This window comes from Sorghum bicolor, chromosome 9 (genome assembly GCF_000003195.3).
Source record: "Sorghum bicolor cultivar BTx623 chromosome 9, Sorghum_bicolor_NCBIv3, whole genome shotgun sequence".
Lineage (NCBI taxonomy): Eukaryota > Viridiplantae > Streptophyta > Magnoliopsida > Poales > Poaceae > Sorghum > Sorghum bicolor.
The window spans coordinates 48710360-48725925 of record NC_012878.2 but is presented as its reverse complement, the minus strand read 5'-3'; the positions used below and the strand labels follow the sequence as shown (position 1 = coordinate 48725925).

Genomic DNA, 15566 nt, shown 5'->3' with positions numbered 1-15566 from the left:
GCAAGAAGCTAAAGGAATGATCTATAACAGCAGAAACCCCTCTTCCAAAGTGATCGTTCCTAAGCCTTGACGTGTCTTCAGTGTTTTTCTTCCCCAATTGTGAGCCAGTTATAAGTCACACAAATAACCACTTACAGTTCAGTGGTAACGACCCATGATCAGCCAATTATGTGTGACTTACACGTATCTATGAGTACTATGTATGCCATGTTTTGAGCATTTGGCAACTGCAGCTGCCAGTTATAAGTCACAAATAACTGGCCATGTTTTGAGCATTTGGCAATTGGCATACATACTACTCATAGACTCTCCACGTGTACAAGATACTCATTTCGGGTCCCTGAGAACAATGATGACTCGATTCCCACGGAGGAAAATCTTGCTTATGAACCTGTCTTTGTTCACTGGAAGAGCCGCCTTCTTGCCTTTACCGGTCTTTGGCACCTGTAACACAAGTAAAACATAAACACAACAGTTTTCAAGCCAGGGAAACTGTACAAAAGCTAAGAGACCATTCGACATACCTCAGTCCACACATCTCCCTAACGTTCTCGAGAAACATGTTGCAATGCCGATCAAAGGCACTCACGCGACCAAGTTATAGAAGGGTATTGTAGGGCAAATACACCGCACACCCAAAGGGGTGGCCCTTCATTATATAGCTTGAACGGCTTGGGGTACAAGCCTGATCGGCTGGGTACAAGCCTGGTTGGCTTGAGGTACAAATCGTGTACAACACGTATACTATGAGTTAGCTATATATATCTAATATATATCTATGTATAACTTTAATACCCGTCCTTAGTCATAGCGGGAAAATCTCGGACGCAAAGACTAGTCCTAAAATCAGTAAACAACTGTACAGATAAGCCTTTGGTCATGATGTCCGCAAACTGGTGCGACGAGGGAACATGGAGCACTCGGACTTGACCTAGAGCAACCTTGTCACAGACAGAATGAATGCCAATCTCAAATTGCTTCGTGCGCCAATGATGAACAGGATTCCCGGTCATGTATACTGCGCTGACATTGTCACAGTAAACAATCGTCGCCGAAGGTAGCGAAGTATGTAGCTCCTGGAGTAACTGACGAAGCCAACATGTCTCTGCAACAGCGTGTGCTACAGCCTTGTATTCCACCTCAGCGCTGGAGAGAGAGACAGTGGTCTGCCGCTTAGAAGACCAACCATGTAGAAGGGTATTGTAGGGTAAATACACCGCACACCCAAAGGGGTGACCTTTCATTATATAGCCTGAACGGCTTGGGGTACAAGCCTGATCGGCTTAGGGTACAAGTCGTGTACAACACGTATACTATGAGTTAGCTATACATATCTAATATATATCTATGTATAGCTCTAATACAAGTAACTTGTTGTTGTTCCAGCAGTTGATACGAAGGTCGTGTTGGAACCGTGTTTTCCGTGGTGGCTGCCAACAAAATCACGGAATCCCTCCAAATCCTACCAAATAGGTTGCGCTTAGCTCGGTTCTCCCTATTGCTGCAGACTGAACCACCGTCGAATTGAATTGAATAGAGATTAAATTCTTCGTACGACGTCTCTCTCGCCATGGCTCGCACACCAACGTCTCTCTCGCCGTGGCTCGCACACCGCACTGTGCAGTCAAAGGACGTGGTCCCAAACAGGACCGAGACAATACATTATCAAAATAAGGAGCAGTCAGCAGTATGCAACCTGGCACGACGCATAATATGTGATACGTAAGAGAAATAAAAATACATCAATTGAGTAACAATGGCGCGGCATAGCGATCACACTCTAGGAAACAATGGCTTAGAGCAAGTACAATAAAAGAGTCAAGTACTTTTGGCTATAAGATAAGACATATATAACAACCAAGTTATACAAACAATGAACATTTCACTTGTCTCTACAGTTAGTTTGTATTCTCTATAAATTCTAGTTTATGTTGATGAACTCCTCATCTTAGAGCAAGTATACTAATCGACTGCTAGCCGGCGGAGAGGGGGAGTTCAGAAAACAGCCACGTCAGAAAAGAGATTAAGGAGCGGGTGCTATTCTTTTCGCCCGGCTGTAGCGCAGCGTACGAGAAAAAAAGGCCGTCTTCCAGCCTGATGCGAGTGAGAAGCCAGCGCTTCATCCTCCAGTCTCTGTCCTTTCCGATACCGTGCTCCGCCTCTCGTCTTTAAGTGTCATGTCTTGGTGCTATGCCACCTTATCATTATTGTATTGTTGTTTGAGATTTGAAATTTATTTGGTATTGTTTCTTGTATTTTACTACCCTCATAAATGTTGCTTGGCAATGGCATGAATGTACGTATCTATTTTTCTAGATGAATGAGCACATACATATGGCCACAAAGATGTAGGACACACTAGATTGTATATGGTCCTGGGAACATTAAATATGTATCATCTCCACTGCAACTAGTTAAATAGCCAACCCATAATACTATCAGGTTGATTGTAAATGACATAGTATGTGCTTACAACCGGCTCAGCTAAATTATAGTACTTGCTCTTATACCACACTTTAAAGCTGCTGCTTTTGTTGGAACGCGTGACGAGCTGATCGCATTTTGCGCCAAGGGCCCTTCTCTTTCCTCCTCTCCAACCCAGCTCATGTGCAGTACTGCCATGTTAGCCGATGTGCCCCTTGTTGGGCTTGCTCTTAGGGTTATATACTTATTATATGTGCACATTTGTTAGAATGAAGAACCTACGACTTTTGTCATATATGTCTCTTGCCTTGATTATCCAAACAATTGATTGACTCATTTCTTGGGACGATGGCGGTAAAGTGAACTTATGCGTAAATTATCACCAACGAGCCAGATTTGATCATGCCCTCTTTTATATATATTTATTTATCTTTGTTTGCTATATGTAATATGTAATCATGTCTAATTTCGATATTAGTGTTGAGTCTTTAGTATCCATGATTTATTTTTGCACAATTTTACTAATTTTGTAGATTTGTGTATGCTTTGGTTTCATTCTTATGGCCCTCATGCATCAGCACTAGTTTAAAATATATATAATATGTTGTCTTCTATGTTGATTAAAAGGATGATTTTTATGAAATAGTAGCCCCTCAATTTTTTTCTCAATTTGAGTTTAGGAATCGTCGTACTATAAAGAGGGATGCAAATCTCACTGGTCTAGAGAAGATAGAGCGTGCATGCTCAAATACCAAGTTAAAATCAATTGAGAAACACTTGATCGTAGCACTACCACCTTGGGCTTGTTTTTAGAGTTTGTCTCATCAGAAGTTCCAATAGGCGTATGTAGTTCCAACGGTTGGAAGTTCCGACGAGCGTTGGAAGTTTCGACGTAGCCTTTGCACACTAAACTCACAGCTCAGCAAAAGTATGTTGCTTACTTCTGATCGTCAAAAATTCTGACAAGCATCGAAAGTTCTGACATAGCCCGTGCACAACCAAGTTTAGAAGCCATCGGAAGTAAGTTGCTTACTTCAAACATGGAAAGTTTTGAGGATCCCTATACTTAGACAATTTGACCCTATCCATACTGCTCATTGTACGAAACCTAGACGGAGGAAGTTCCCAAGTTCAGGTCTGAGAACTTCTGACAGCTATAAGAATGGCTAGATTGAGCTAGAAGTATAAATACCACTCCCACTCACTTTCTAACTATTGCCTGCCATTTATTACGACTAAACTTTAGACGAAACTCCTCTCTAGCATTCAAAGCCCTCTCCTCTTTGCTCCTTAATCAAATGCTGGCTAGAGGTTTGAGTTGAGAGTGGGGATTTGGTGAGAGAAACTAAGAAGCAAAGCATGAGCACTTGATTTCTTCATTAAGCCAGTTAGATTTGTGTTTGTTACTCTTAGAGCTTTGTCCCTAGCGGGCTAGGCATCGCCCATGAGCTCCCAATCTGTGGGAGATCCCCGTGAGATTTGTATTATCCTTGAATTTTTAATGAAGAACTTGAGTTGACCTTTGTGGTTGTTTGAGAGAGGCAAGGAGGCTCCGACCTTTGTGTGGTTGTTTGAGAGAGGCAAGGAGGTGAAAGAGGCTCAACAATGATGACGTAGGCACTCTTTAGTGGTGTAGATGAACTTCAAGATAAGTACTATATACATATACATATAGGCCCTCGGCTGCAGCACTTGTTGTCGTCCAAGCAACGAGCCTGAACACGACACCTGCATGGAAGTGATGCCTACACCAAATATTTTCACCGTCAAGCATGCCACCAACATCACAAAAACTACATGTTCGCCATCACGCATGATGGCCAGACTTTCAGCGAAGAAGAAGCTAAGGCTGATGTCATCTTCTCCTACTATAACAGTTTGCTTGGCTCAGGCCTTCATCAGGCAACATTGTATTGACCTGACACAACTGGATTTGCCATAGTTGGACCTCACGGAGCTGGCAACCCCATTTTCAGTGGAGGAGGTCACGCACATTGTCCACGTGTCGCCAGCAAATAAAGCGCTTGGTCTGGACGGATTTAATGGTACCTTCTTTAGGGCCGCCTAGGAGGTGGTCGGCCCTGATGTTGTGCGTGTCTTTCGGGCGCTCTAGGAGTTTGGATTTTAGGAGCTTCCACTCCTTCAATGGGTCGTCATGGTGTTGTTGCATAAAACTGAAGCACCCCATTGGCCTCAAAGATTATATGCCCATAAGCTTGATCTACTTCATCGGGAAGCTGTTCGTCAAGGGACTTACCTTGCGCCTGGTGCCTAGGATGCCACAAATTGTGAAGGACAAGCAGTCAGCCTTCATCCAAGGGTGCAAGATCCACAAAAATTTCCGTACTATGCTACTTGCTTGTTGCTGGCTTCACGCACGTCGATGTCCAATGATTTTGATCAAGGTGGATCTCACGAAAGCCTTTAACACAGTCGCTTGCCCTTTCCTCTAAAGTGCTCGAATATGTCGGCTTCCCCCTGCGTTGGGGGGGTCTTCCAGTCCGGCCGTTCGGACCATAAACGTTGTCCGGCAATTTTTCCCGCCCGCCAGTGCGCGCGCTTCTGGCCCAAGTCAACTCAGCTTCCATACGCACGCGCTTCCTGCCCACCCGCACACACTTCCGGCCCACCTGGCACGTTCCAGCTCCCACCCGCATCACTGGAATCGGGCCTGTTCCAGCTACAGATATTTTTTAGAAAATAAAAAAAGCAAAATTAGTCTAGGTTGCGAATCGAACTCAAGACCTAAAGGTATTAAGTCATCACACATCACCACTACACCATCAACATGATTGTGAGTCATCACACATCACCACTACACCATCAACATGATTGTGATAATTGTGTAATAGTTTCTTTATTAAATACAGAGCACCATTTAAAGTAAAAAATTAATTTTTCAACCATCGTAAGAAATAATATTTTATATTAAAAATACCAAAAGATATTTCATGAAAACATGGAAAAAAAATCTAAGCAATGGGAAATACAAATAAATTACATAAAATCAAGAGTAAAATATAAGGAAAAAAACAAAAACACATATTAGAGAAAATTTTAAAAGAATCTCATATGAATATTTTTCAAACATCCTAAAATATACTATAGAACATCACTAGACACATCATAGAACATCACTACATATATTATAGAACATTACATGTATATTAAGTGAACATCACATATATACTATGTGAACATTACAAAATATATTATAGAACATCACTAATTATAGAACATCACATATATATACCACGTGAACATCAAATTAAATTTCGATTATACCATCGGTTTTGTTACAATAAATCCTTCAAAAGAAGATCCCACATGAATATGTTTAGATAAAATTTTATTACGAACATTAATCTTATGAAGGTATAATATTATTGAGGAGAAATAATGTTCTACTTTCATAGAATAATGTTCCATCTTCAACAACAAAATGTTCTCAGTTTCAAAAAATAATATTCTAATTAAGGTTCATGATAATATGACATAACAATAAAAAACATAAATAAATAATATTTAAATCTAGAGCAAAGCATAAGAAATAAGTATAATAGAGAAAAATTTAAAAAGAATATCATATGCATACTTTTCAAACATCTTAAAATAGGCTATAGAATATCACATATATACTAAGTGAATAACATAAAATACACCTAAAATATCACTAAATATTTTATGGAATATAACATATATATTACATGAACATGAGTAAAAACATCAAAAAAATCACATGTATACTGTGTAAATATAAAAAAGTATAATAGAACATCATTATATGCTACGTGAACAACACTAAATAAACTATATAACATCACACAAATACAATATAGAACATCATGTATACAGTAAGTGAACACCGCTAAATAGATCATAAAACATCACAAAAAACATAACAGAACACCACATATACACTACATAAACATCACAAAAAACATAATAGAACACCACATATACACTACATAAACATCACATAATACATCATAGAACACTATTATATACTACATGAACATTACATATATACTACATAAATATCATATAAATACATCATAGAACATTATATTTATACCACGTGAACATAAAAAAAACATAGAACATCATATTTGTAACACGTGAACATCATAAAAAATATCACGGAACATCACATTTATACTAAATAAACATCATAAAAAATCACAGAACAACACTATATACTATATAAATATCAAAAAAACATCATATATTAAATGAACATAACATCATGGAAGTAGAATAGAAAAAAAATAAACATAAAAATAATCAATTATAGTAAAAAAAATAATAATATAAAAATAAAAAGAAGAGCAAAGAAGACAAAACGTACAATAACAATTAATAAATATATAAGAAAATAAAAAATGAATAGTATATGGAATAATAATTAATTAGAATAAAATAACATAAAATACAAAATAAGAAGAGAAAAAAGAAAAATAAGAAAAATAAGAAATAAAAAAGAGCGACTAACGTAACAGTTTACTAGGAGTTAATTAAGAATAAAATAAATAGAAAAAAAGATGCCAAATATAGCCTATATTGAGAGAAGAAAAGAAACATACATGTGTTGGGCACATAGAAAATAAAATATGAAAATAATAACATGACACGAGAAGTAAAAGATAAAATAAAAATAAATTTATATAAATAATAAGAAGAAGAAAATAAAAGAAAAGAAAAAGAAATAGAAGAGACACACAAAATATAAAGAAGTGAAAAGAATAATAAAAATAACTACATAAAAAATAAAAATGAAGCACGAACAGGAAAAAGAGAAATCAAATATGAAAGAAAAGAAAAGATAAAGAAAAGAAAAGGAAAAGAAAGAATAAGAGAATAAGAAAAAGAACTAACGGAAGGCCGCCGATTCCGCGCTTATTCCGGCTCCCGCGGCAGGTCTCCACCACGTGAAAACAGTCACACGCGGGAAATATTGGCGGGAATCATCGGACGACGGTTCCCGTCCGAACGTTCGGACGGGAAGAATTCCGCTGCGTTGGTGTGACCGGATATCCTCCATCCTGGCCTCCTCGCAGCACCAAGGTCCTTGTCATCGGGCACCCTGGACACCACATTTGCCATGCTCGTGGTCTTAGGCAGGGTGAACGTCTTCCTGTTTCTCATTATTGTGATGAAGGTTCTGAATGCTCTGATTGCTGAAGTGGCCGTCGTGCGATGCTTACACCCCTACCATAAGAAGACCGTCAAATGTCACTCATTGATCTATGTGGATGACCTTGTGGTGTTCTTACACCCCCTCCGCCCAAGACTTCATTTGCATTCACCAAATTCTCGAATTGTTCGCGAGAGCCTCAGGCCTCTCCACCAACCTAGACAAATGCATGATGACACCCATTCGTTGCTCCCAGATCACATCCAGGCTGTGCAGCAGGTGTTCCCATGCTAGGTATAGGAGTTCGCGACGAAGTACCTAGGTGCGCCCCTCTCTTTGTCCAAGCTCAGTCGCGATGATGAGCAACTCGTCGTCGATAAGATAGTAGCCCGAATCCCAATCTGGAAGGGTGGGTTGCTGACAAGTGCAGGAAGGGCTACGCTTACTCAGACAACACTCTCAGCCATCTCAATCCATGTTTCAATTTGCTGCAACTTCTTGGCTTGGTCCATCAAGAAAATCGATAAGAGGAGGCGGGCATTCCTGTGGACAGGCTTTGACTCTATCACCGGTGGCTGTTGTAAGGTGGCATTGCCCATTGTGTGCTCGTCCAAGGATCGTGGGGGCCTAGGAATGCCTGACCTTAGAGTTCTTAGGTTCGTGCTACGCCTTCTGGGAATGACTACGGCGCACATGCTCGAACGCGGCCTGGGCACAACTGTGCCTGAGCGCGTGGTCACCACCATGTTCAATGCCTCAGTTACGGTCCGTGCAGGGGATGGCGCCACTGCTCGCTTTAGGACAAATGCTTGGCTTCTAGAGAGTGTGATGTGCTCTTTCGCGCCCAACCTGTTTCGCGCCATCAGTGCTCATCGACGTAATCGCATGGTGCGGGAGGTCTTGCTCAACCACCAATGGGCAAGAGGTGTCACCGGTGCACGGACAGCTCTGTGAATACGTCCTCCTCTGGGAAAAGCTCGATGCCATCCTCTTCTCTCCATCGGTGTCTGACCGTTTTTGTTTGGAAGTGGATGGAAGGCTGCGGTGCCAAGCACATGACGTCCATGACCAGTGCCAAGCACATTTGGAAGGCTGCGGTGCCACCCAAAGTGAAGTTCTTCTTTTTTGGCTCGCCCTACATGGCCGTCTCTGGACTGCTGAGCGTCACAAGCACCACGGCGTGCAGCTAGATGCTACCTGTGCGCTCTGTGATCAACTTGATGAAACCACCGATCACCTGCTCATCTCCTGCGTCTTTCTCCCGCGAGGTGTGGCACCGATTGCTATGTCGAGTAGGGATGCATCAGTTGGTGCCACCTAATCCCTCCTGCCTAACTGGTTGGTGGTAAAACACCAGAGTGACTCTCCCGAAGCAATTAAGAAAGAGGCTTCGACTCGCTCATGCTCCTTGTCTCTTGGATGATTTGGAAAGAGTGAAATTGTAGGACGTTCGACAAACTCTCAAGTACACCGATGTAGGTGACCTCCCTCATCCTAAAGAAGGCAGACGACTGGATCGTTGCAGGCTTCCGCTCCCTTGCATCGCTGATTCTGCTGGCCACCTAATATTGCGCTTCAGTTTTCTAGTTAGTACAGCCTCTTTGCCCCGCTGTTTGAGCCAATGCCCTTTGTAAGTGTTTTCTGGCTGCTAGCTATGGTATCTTGATGTAGCTAACACTGTCTGTGTATTTGATCATTCCCCTCTTAATGAAGCACGTGCCAAGCACGCTTTTTTTTTAAAAAAAAACATGTGTGCTAAGATGTGGATGGTGATGAATTTTTAATTTCTACATCCAGCTTTAGTGCGTGTTTTCGCCCGTTGTTATCTATGAGTGATGCTTGACAGCTGACAGCATATACGCCAGCCAAGCCTTAGAATGCAGGTATCTACTAATTGGTTGCTTCTTAGGCTTTATGGGCTGGCTATGCTCATGCAAAAGCGCTCCTCAGAGATAGACTCGGCAAATACGAGCAATTACCAAATAATAATATTGTTAGTGCGTGACAGCGATCATTAAATAATATTAATATATATTCAAATAATATTAAGAAATAATCAGATAAATTAAGGGTAACAAAAATGGTTATAAATAATAACTATGGTAATTGTGTTTATTTACTTCATTTATCTCATACAGTAATTTTTATGCGAACAACCAAACATCATCTTAACTCAGCTAGACTAACTAGCCACAGCTATGCAAGTAATTAAACATGGTATTTCGCAAAAAAAGGTAATTAGACACGGTAGCATTATTGTAATTAGACATGGTAGTATTATTGTAATTTGTATGTGTTCAGGGCAGTCCCAATGGCTATTAATGATGGTTTCTATCTTCATTTAATAACTTGCCAGCTAGACAAAAATGTTGTGATGGCAGCCTGATTAACGAGGAAAGAGAAGAAAAATAATAGAAACCGTTTCATCCAGAGAAACCACGTCAACTCTTGAACTGGAAGAAACCACGTCTACTCTTGAACCGAGGCGAGAAGAAATGACCATCTCACCGTTGGGAAGAAACCAGTGATTTCTAGCCCGAGATGGAACCGGAAGTGCTCGTGGGATCCTTCTTCGTGCTCGTCCACGCTCGCCGGCCGTCCTGTGCGCTCGCCCGCCTGCCTGGGCCTCCACGGTCGCGTGCGCTTGTCCGCTGGCGCCGCTCGCCCATGCCATCTTGCGCGCTCGCTCGCCCGCCCAGCGCCGTGCTCGCCCATCGACGCCGCCGCGCTCGTCGTGCTGTGCGCTCGCCCCCCAGTAACTCACGCGCCCGCCTGCGCCTCCGTCCTCCGCGGTCCGCGCTCGCGTGCGGTCACCAGTGACATGCTCGCGTGCTGGCCGCCCCATGCGGTCGCCCGTGTGCGCTCGGCAGCGCTGCGTAGCCCGTGCGCGCGCCCGCACCTCACCTTGTTGGCTCTGCAGGCACTCGCGCTTGTGTGCTACTTCTTCATCTGATTTGGTTGGTGGAGAACGAAGATAAACTAGCAGTTGCTGTGTGCTCCTTCTCCATCTGATTTGGTTGGTGGAGAAAGAGAAAGGAAGAGAAAAAATAACTAACATTTATTACTACTAGAACATACTCTCCATTGTGTGAGATAGTTTCTATTGCTGACGTGGTATCATGGAATATGTGTCTCGTTTCTACCATTGGGACTGCCCTCATACATATACTCCCTCCGTCCCAAAGAGTGTCGTTTTAGAATTTCAGACATCTTATTTGATTATTCGTCTTATTCAATTTTTTACATAAACATTATATATTTTGTTAAGACTTATTTTGTTATTAGAGATATTTTGCTCATGATTAATTTATTTTATATTTTAGATAAAATTTTTGAATAAAATGAACGGTTAAACACGATGTCTTAAAAGTAAAAAAGTCACTCTTTTTTATACGGAGGGAGATACCAGTCCAGACCCATAGAAATACGAGCTCCGGACCCTCTCAGGCCCTCCTCCCCTCACATATATACAGATAGAGCCCGTCGGTTCCCCAATTCCCGCATCGCCTCGATCGCCTGTGCCCCCTGCCACCTCGCCGCCGGCATGACGACGGGGTCGACCCCGGGTTCGCCACCCTCTCAAGGATCTCAGGTCTGCACTCCCTCGCACTCTTCCCCACAGATCGCTGGTACCTTGTTTGTTTGTGGATTGATATGCGGTGTAGCGTTGGCTTCTTCCCCTGTCCCTTCTTGCCCTGCGGTCCTAGCCGCCTGTATATTATGTGGGTGGTTCGTTCATCTGGTTGTTTTGTTTGCAGAGGCTTGTGCGGGCGCTAGATCGTAGGTATGCATTTGGAAAATATTGTGTACAATTTTAGTTCCAAAGACATGGGGATTAGGGTTGGGTCGATTCACTCGTAGGTTCTTCCGCAATACATTTTGATAAAAAAAAGTATCTTTTCGAAATTGGTTCTAAAGCACCAAATGGTTTGCTCTTTTGAGTGCTGTATAATCAATTGTCTGTTGCTTTCATGTCATGGACAGTTTTTATTAGGTGAATCGATGCAGACGAGAAATCTGGCTTTGAGTTCTTGATATGTTTTACATCTATTGTTACAGAAGTTGCTGGTGTGCTGTTATGCGTTGTTTCAGATTTTAGGTGTAAATGTTTAAGGCTATTTGCTAGTAACAGGAAGGGAGGAATTTAAGAGAACAAAGGCTGTTCTTAGAAATTCAAGTGATTCATAGTCTAAATCCATTTAGGCAGGTTTTGAAATGCATGTGTTCCTGTGACCCGGGCACCCAGCAGTTCTTAGGATTCCAAGATAATTTACGTTCTATAACCAGCAATGAGCAGTAGAGTATGAAATAAAAGTAGTGGTTTAGTTTGCCAAAAGTGCTTTTTTTTAGCTACACAGAAGACAATAATATAGGAAATCACTATGGCTAAATTAGGGATGTTTTAGGCAAATGAGCACAACAGTATAGATAGATCATTGCTATCTTACCTGTTCTATGGAAGATAAATATGTATTTGCAATATATTCATCATTTGTTTAATATTTCCCTTACTTTGATGTTCATGAGGTTGGCATGCACCATTTTGTTTTCATTGAAGGGGTAACTATGCTGCATGTATTCATATTTATGTTGTTTGACACAAGGCATACACATTTTGTGCCAATCATGTACAGTTGGGAGATGGAAGAGGAACAACTGAAAGCTTAGGTACTTTAAAAGTTGTTTATGCCATAGCTCTTACACCAATGTTTGTTTGTGAAGCTACTTTAGTCAGGGGCGGATATGGGCCTAGGGCCACTAGGGCCGTGATATAGAAACTCCATATAGTCCTCTGAAATTTTTATCGTGTCAACAGCCCAGCAGCAAAGGGAAAAGGCCCATACCTCCATCGCATTCCTCATCTCAGCCATCAGCCTGCTCTACGTCAACCCCGTGTTCTTGTTGCCTCCCTCAATTTCCTTCACAGTAGTTTGCGACTCACCCACTTCCCTATTACCATCGCGAAATCGACAAACCCTAGCGACCACCGCGACACATGCAGGCACATAGACCCTCCCCAATCAACAATTCCCCACCCGGCCACCAAGTGCATCCTTGCTCGATGCCAAATTCCACCTGCATTCTTGGGAGGCACGACCGCTGGCCAGTGACCCAGCGTCACAGCATGAGGCGTGGGCGGCTGGCGGCAGACGGCTGCAGTGGGGCTCACCGGCTCGGAGCTGTGGCGGGCACACCGCAGCGGCGCATGGCCGACAACCTGGTACACCTCACACAACAGTAGCTAGAGGCTGGCTAATTTTAATGTTTTTTTTTGAAAATTAATTTTAATGTTGTGTGTACTTGATAAGGCAGCTAGAGAGGATAAATTCCCAATTTCTCAACCCAAGTTGTATTTTAATGTTTAATTTCCCAATTCAGACATTCTCATGTTGGTTCCCATATATGAATGAATGAGATGTTTTTTAACAATAAACTGGTACTGTTATTATTCAATATTTTTGGGCATTTCACCCATTACACAAGATCTGAAATGGGAGTTTATTAATTATATATGGTGTGGGTTCAAGCGTATGAATGAAATATCATCTAAAATCATGCATTTATGCATTAGTTTTATGGAAATATTGGTATTTGACCCAATATAGACATCTTACATACTTAGTGGCTGGCCCTAGGCGTGAAAATTGACCAGCTCTGCCACTGACTTTAGTTATGTGTTCTAAGCATAATTTGAACAAATGGTGGAAGAAATTGGGGGATTCTACCTTATTTTAAGTTGGATCCACTTCCTCTTCTTCTTTTGCCTTTTTTTAACGGAAACATATGCTTCCATTAACAACTGGCAAGCTTGTTGCTGGAGCCCAAGTGTTCTACAAAGTTCAGTGTCTGACTCATGAACTCTTGTGATCCAGGGATTAAATTACTAGGGCAACTAAGCAGTCAGCAACCAGATTTTTGCTTCTAGAGCATACAGAAACTTCACAGTGGTACATGAGCTCCTGTTTGTTCCTAAACAAAGCACCACACAGATGTTGATCCATGTCTCTTGATTTAAGAGCATCTGTCTCCAAAATTACCTTTGTCATGCCAAGATCAGCTGCACGACAGACTCCAGTAGACCAGTACGCAGCCAATGCCTCTGCATGCAGTGGGCTTGACACCCTTTTGAGTTTTCCAGCACTTCCCTCTAGGTACTCTCCTATACAGATATGGGCTATGAAATCCTATCCTCCTTTCTTGAAAGCTGACCTCCATCTCCACAGCAGCAGCCAGATCTTGTATTCCATATTTCTCCAGCACTTCTTTCCTTGATTGACCTAATTCCAGGCTAGATCTTTTGCCACAGTTACTTGTATGCGATGGAATATTGACTTCTGTGCAACTATATGCAAAAGGTTGCTATAAACACTGTGCAGCATAAAGTGGTGTTAAGCTAAAGCCATTTTATGCAATGGAATATTAGCAAGTTTCATTTCATTGTCCTGTGTTACGGAAATGGTCTGTTGTAGTATTATATATTTATATATTTGTATGGCAGCTTTCATTTTCACTGTGGTTGTTGTAAAGATTTTCTATTATTCTGCTTTGTCATGCAAACATCTCTGTCGCATTTGTTCCTTTTGCCACAATCTTTGCTGATTAGAGTGAGATTTTCTTTTGTCTTTAAATAAATAAAGAAAATAACAAAGACCCATTTTATTTGACAGAGAAAGCGGGGTTCTACCAAAGATTCTGTTGCCTTGTATGCAGTGCAATGCTATAAGTGCTACAAATGGAGTACGGTTCCAAAAGAAGAATTTGAGACACTTCGTGAGAACTTCACTAAGGATCCATGGTTCTGCAGCAGACGACCAGACTGCTCTTGTGCAGATGATGCTGACATTGAGTATGACAGCAGCCGCATCTGGGTTTTGGACAAGCCCAACATACCAAAGCCTCCACCAGGGACAGAGAGGCTAGTGATTTTGAGGAGTGACTACAGCAAAATGGACACATATTATGTAATGCCCAATGGGAAGCGTGCAAGGTGTGCTGGTGATGTGGATAAGTTTCTGGAGGCAAATCCAGAGTACAAAAACAGCATATCTGTTTCAGATTTCAGCTTTGCACCACCCAAGGTTGTTGAGGAGACTGTTTCTCACAACTCTGCCTGGAAGGCTGCCAAGGCCAAGAAGCAGGAGAAGGCAGAGGCACAAAAGTGATTGATGCTCTGAACCGTGCCTGTGCTATGTTTAGGTGATAGTCCCCTCAAGATCATGCCCCATCCTGTCTAGTATAGTTGTCTATCTGGACTGAAGTTAATGTAGGTCTTTTTCGCTGATTTGGCTCTGCATGCTCTGTTGCAACCAAGCCCCTGCGTGTTAATTCCTGGGGGATATCTGAGATGTTTAATAAGTGCTGTAGAGTGTAGACCTGCTCTTTTATAATCAGCTGCTTAGGCCTTAAACTGTGCTTCCATAATTTTTGCTTCTGTTGTTCAGTATATGCATGGTGTCGTCGTTAGCTAGCAGCGTAGTAGATTAATGTTGCCCAATCCAGGGCATTTATATTATAGTCATTTGATTGCATCTCATTTCATCGAGCATTACCTGACATCTAGATGACTGTGTACATAAAGTTTCAGCCGAATCCATTTTCATATAGTGTAGTCATGATAAGAAACTAATATCTGACTAGGAGGGAGCATTGAGTAACAATATAGAACCAAGAATGTGTGAAGACTAGCAGAGTTTCTTTGACCTGATATTGGCATGGCAAAGAGTTCTTTCGCGTTGATGGTGTCGGCTTCGGCATGCTAGGGAGTTCTTTTGACAACCTTGATGGTGCACTGGTTGCCATCAATCATGTTGTTATCCCTGCGGAACTCCTTCCAACCTTAAGGCTGTGTTTGGATGCCATATAAGTATGGGAAGGTATATCTGTGGCTAGTTACTGGCTATGGCAGCTTAAATTAGTCGTGGTTGGTTACCTAGCTGCCTAACAACTAGCTGAAGACTTAGCTAAAAAATTAGTCTGTCTATTAGCTCTTCTGTTTGAACGCATTAGA

General features: G+C 41.8%; 1 protein-coding gene across 1 annotated transcript; it reads left to right on the top strand.

Moving 5' to 3' along the window:
- LOC8076886 (methyl-CpG-binding domain-containing protein 4) lies at positions 10993-14980 on the top strand. Its single transcript, XM_002441032.2, has 2 exons — positions 10993-11150; positions 14227-14980. Exons 1-2 carry the CDS (start codon positions 11103-11105, stop codon positions 14719-14721), a joined length of 543 nt encoding a protein of 180 aa, XP_002441077.1. The 5' UTR covers positions 10993-11102; the 3' UTR covers positions 14722-14980.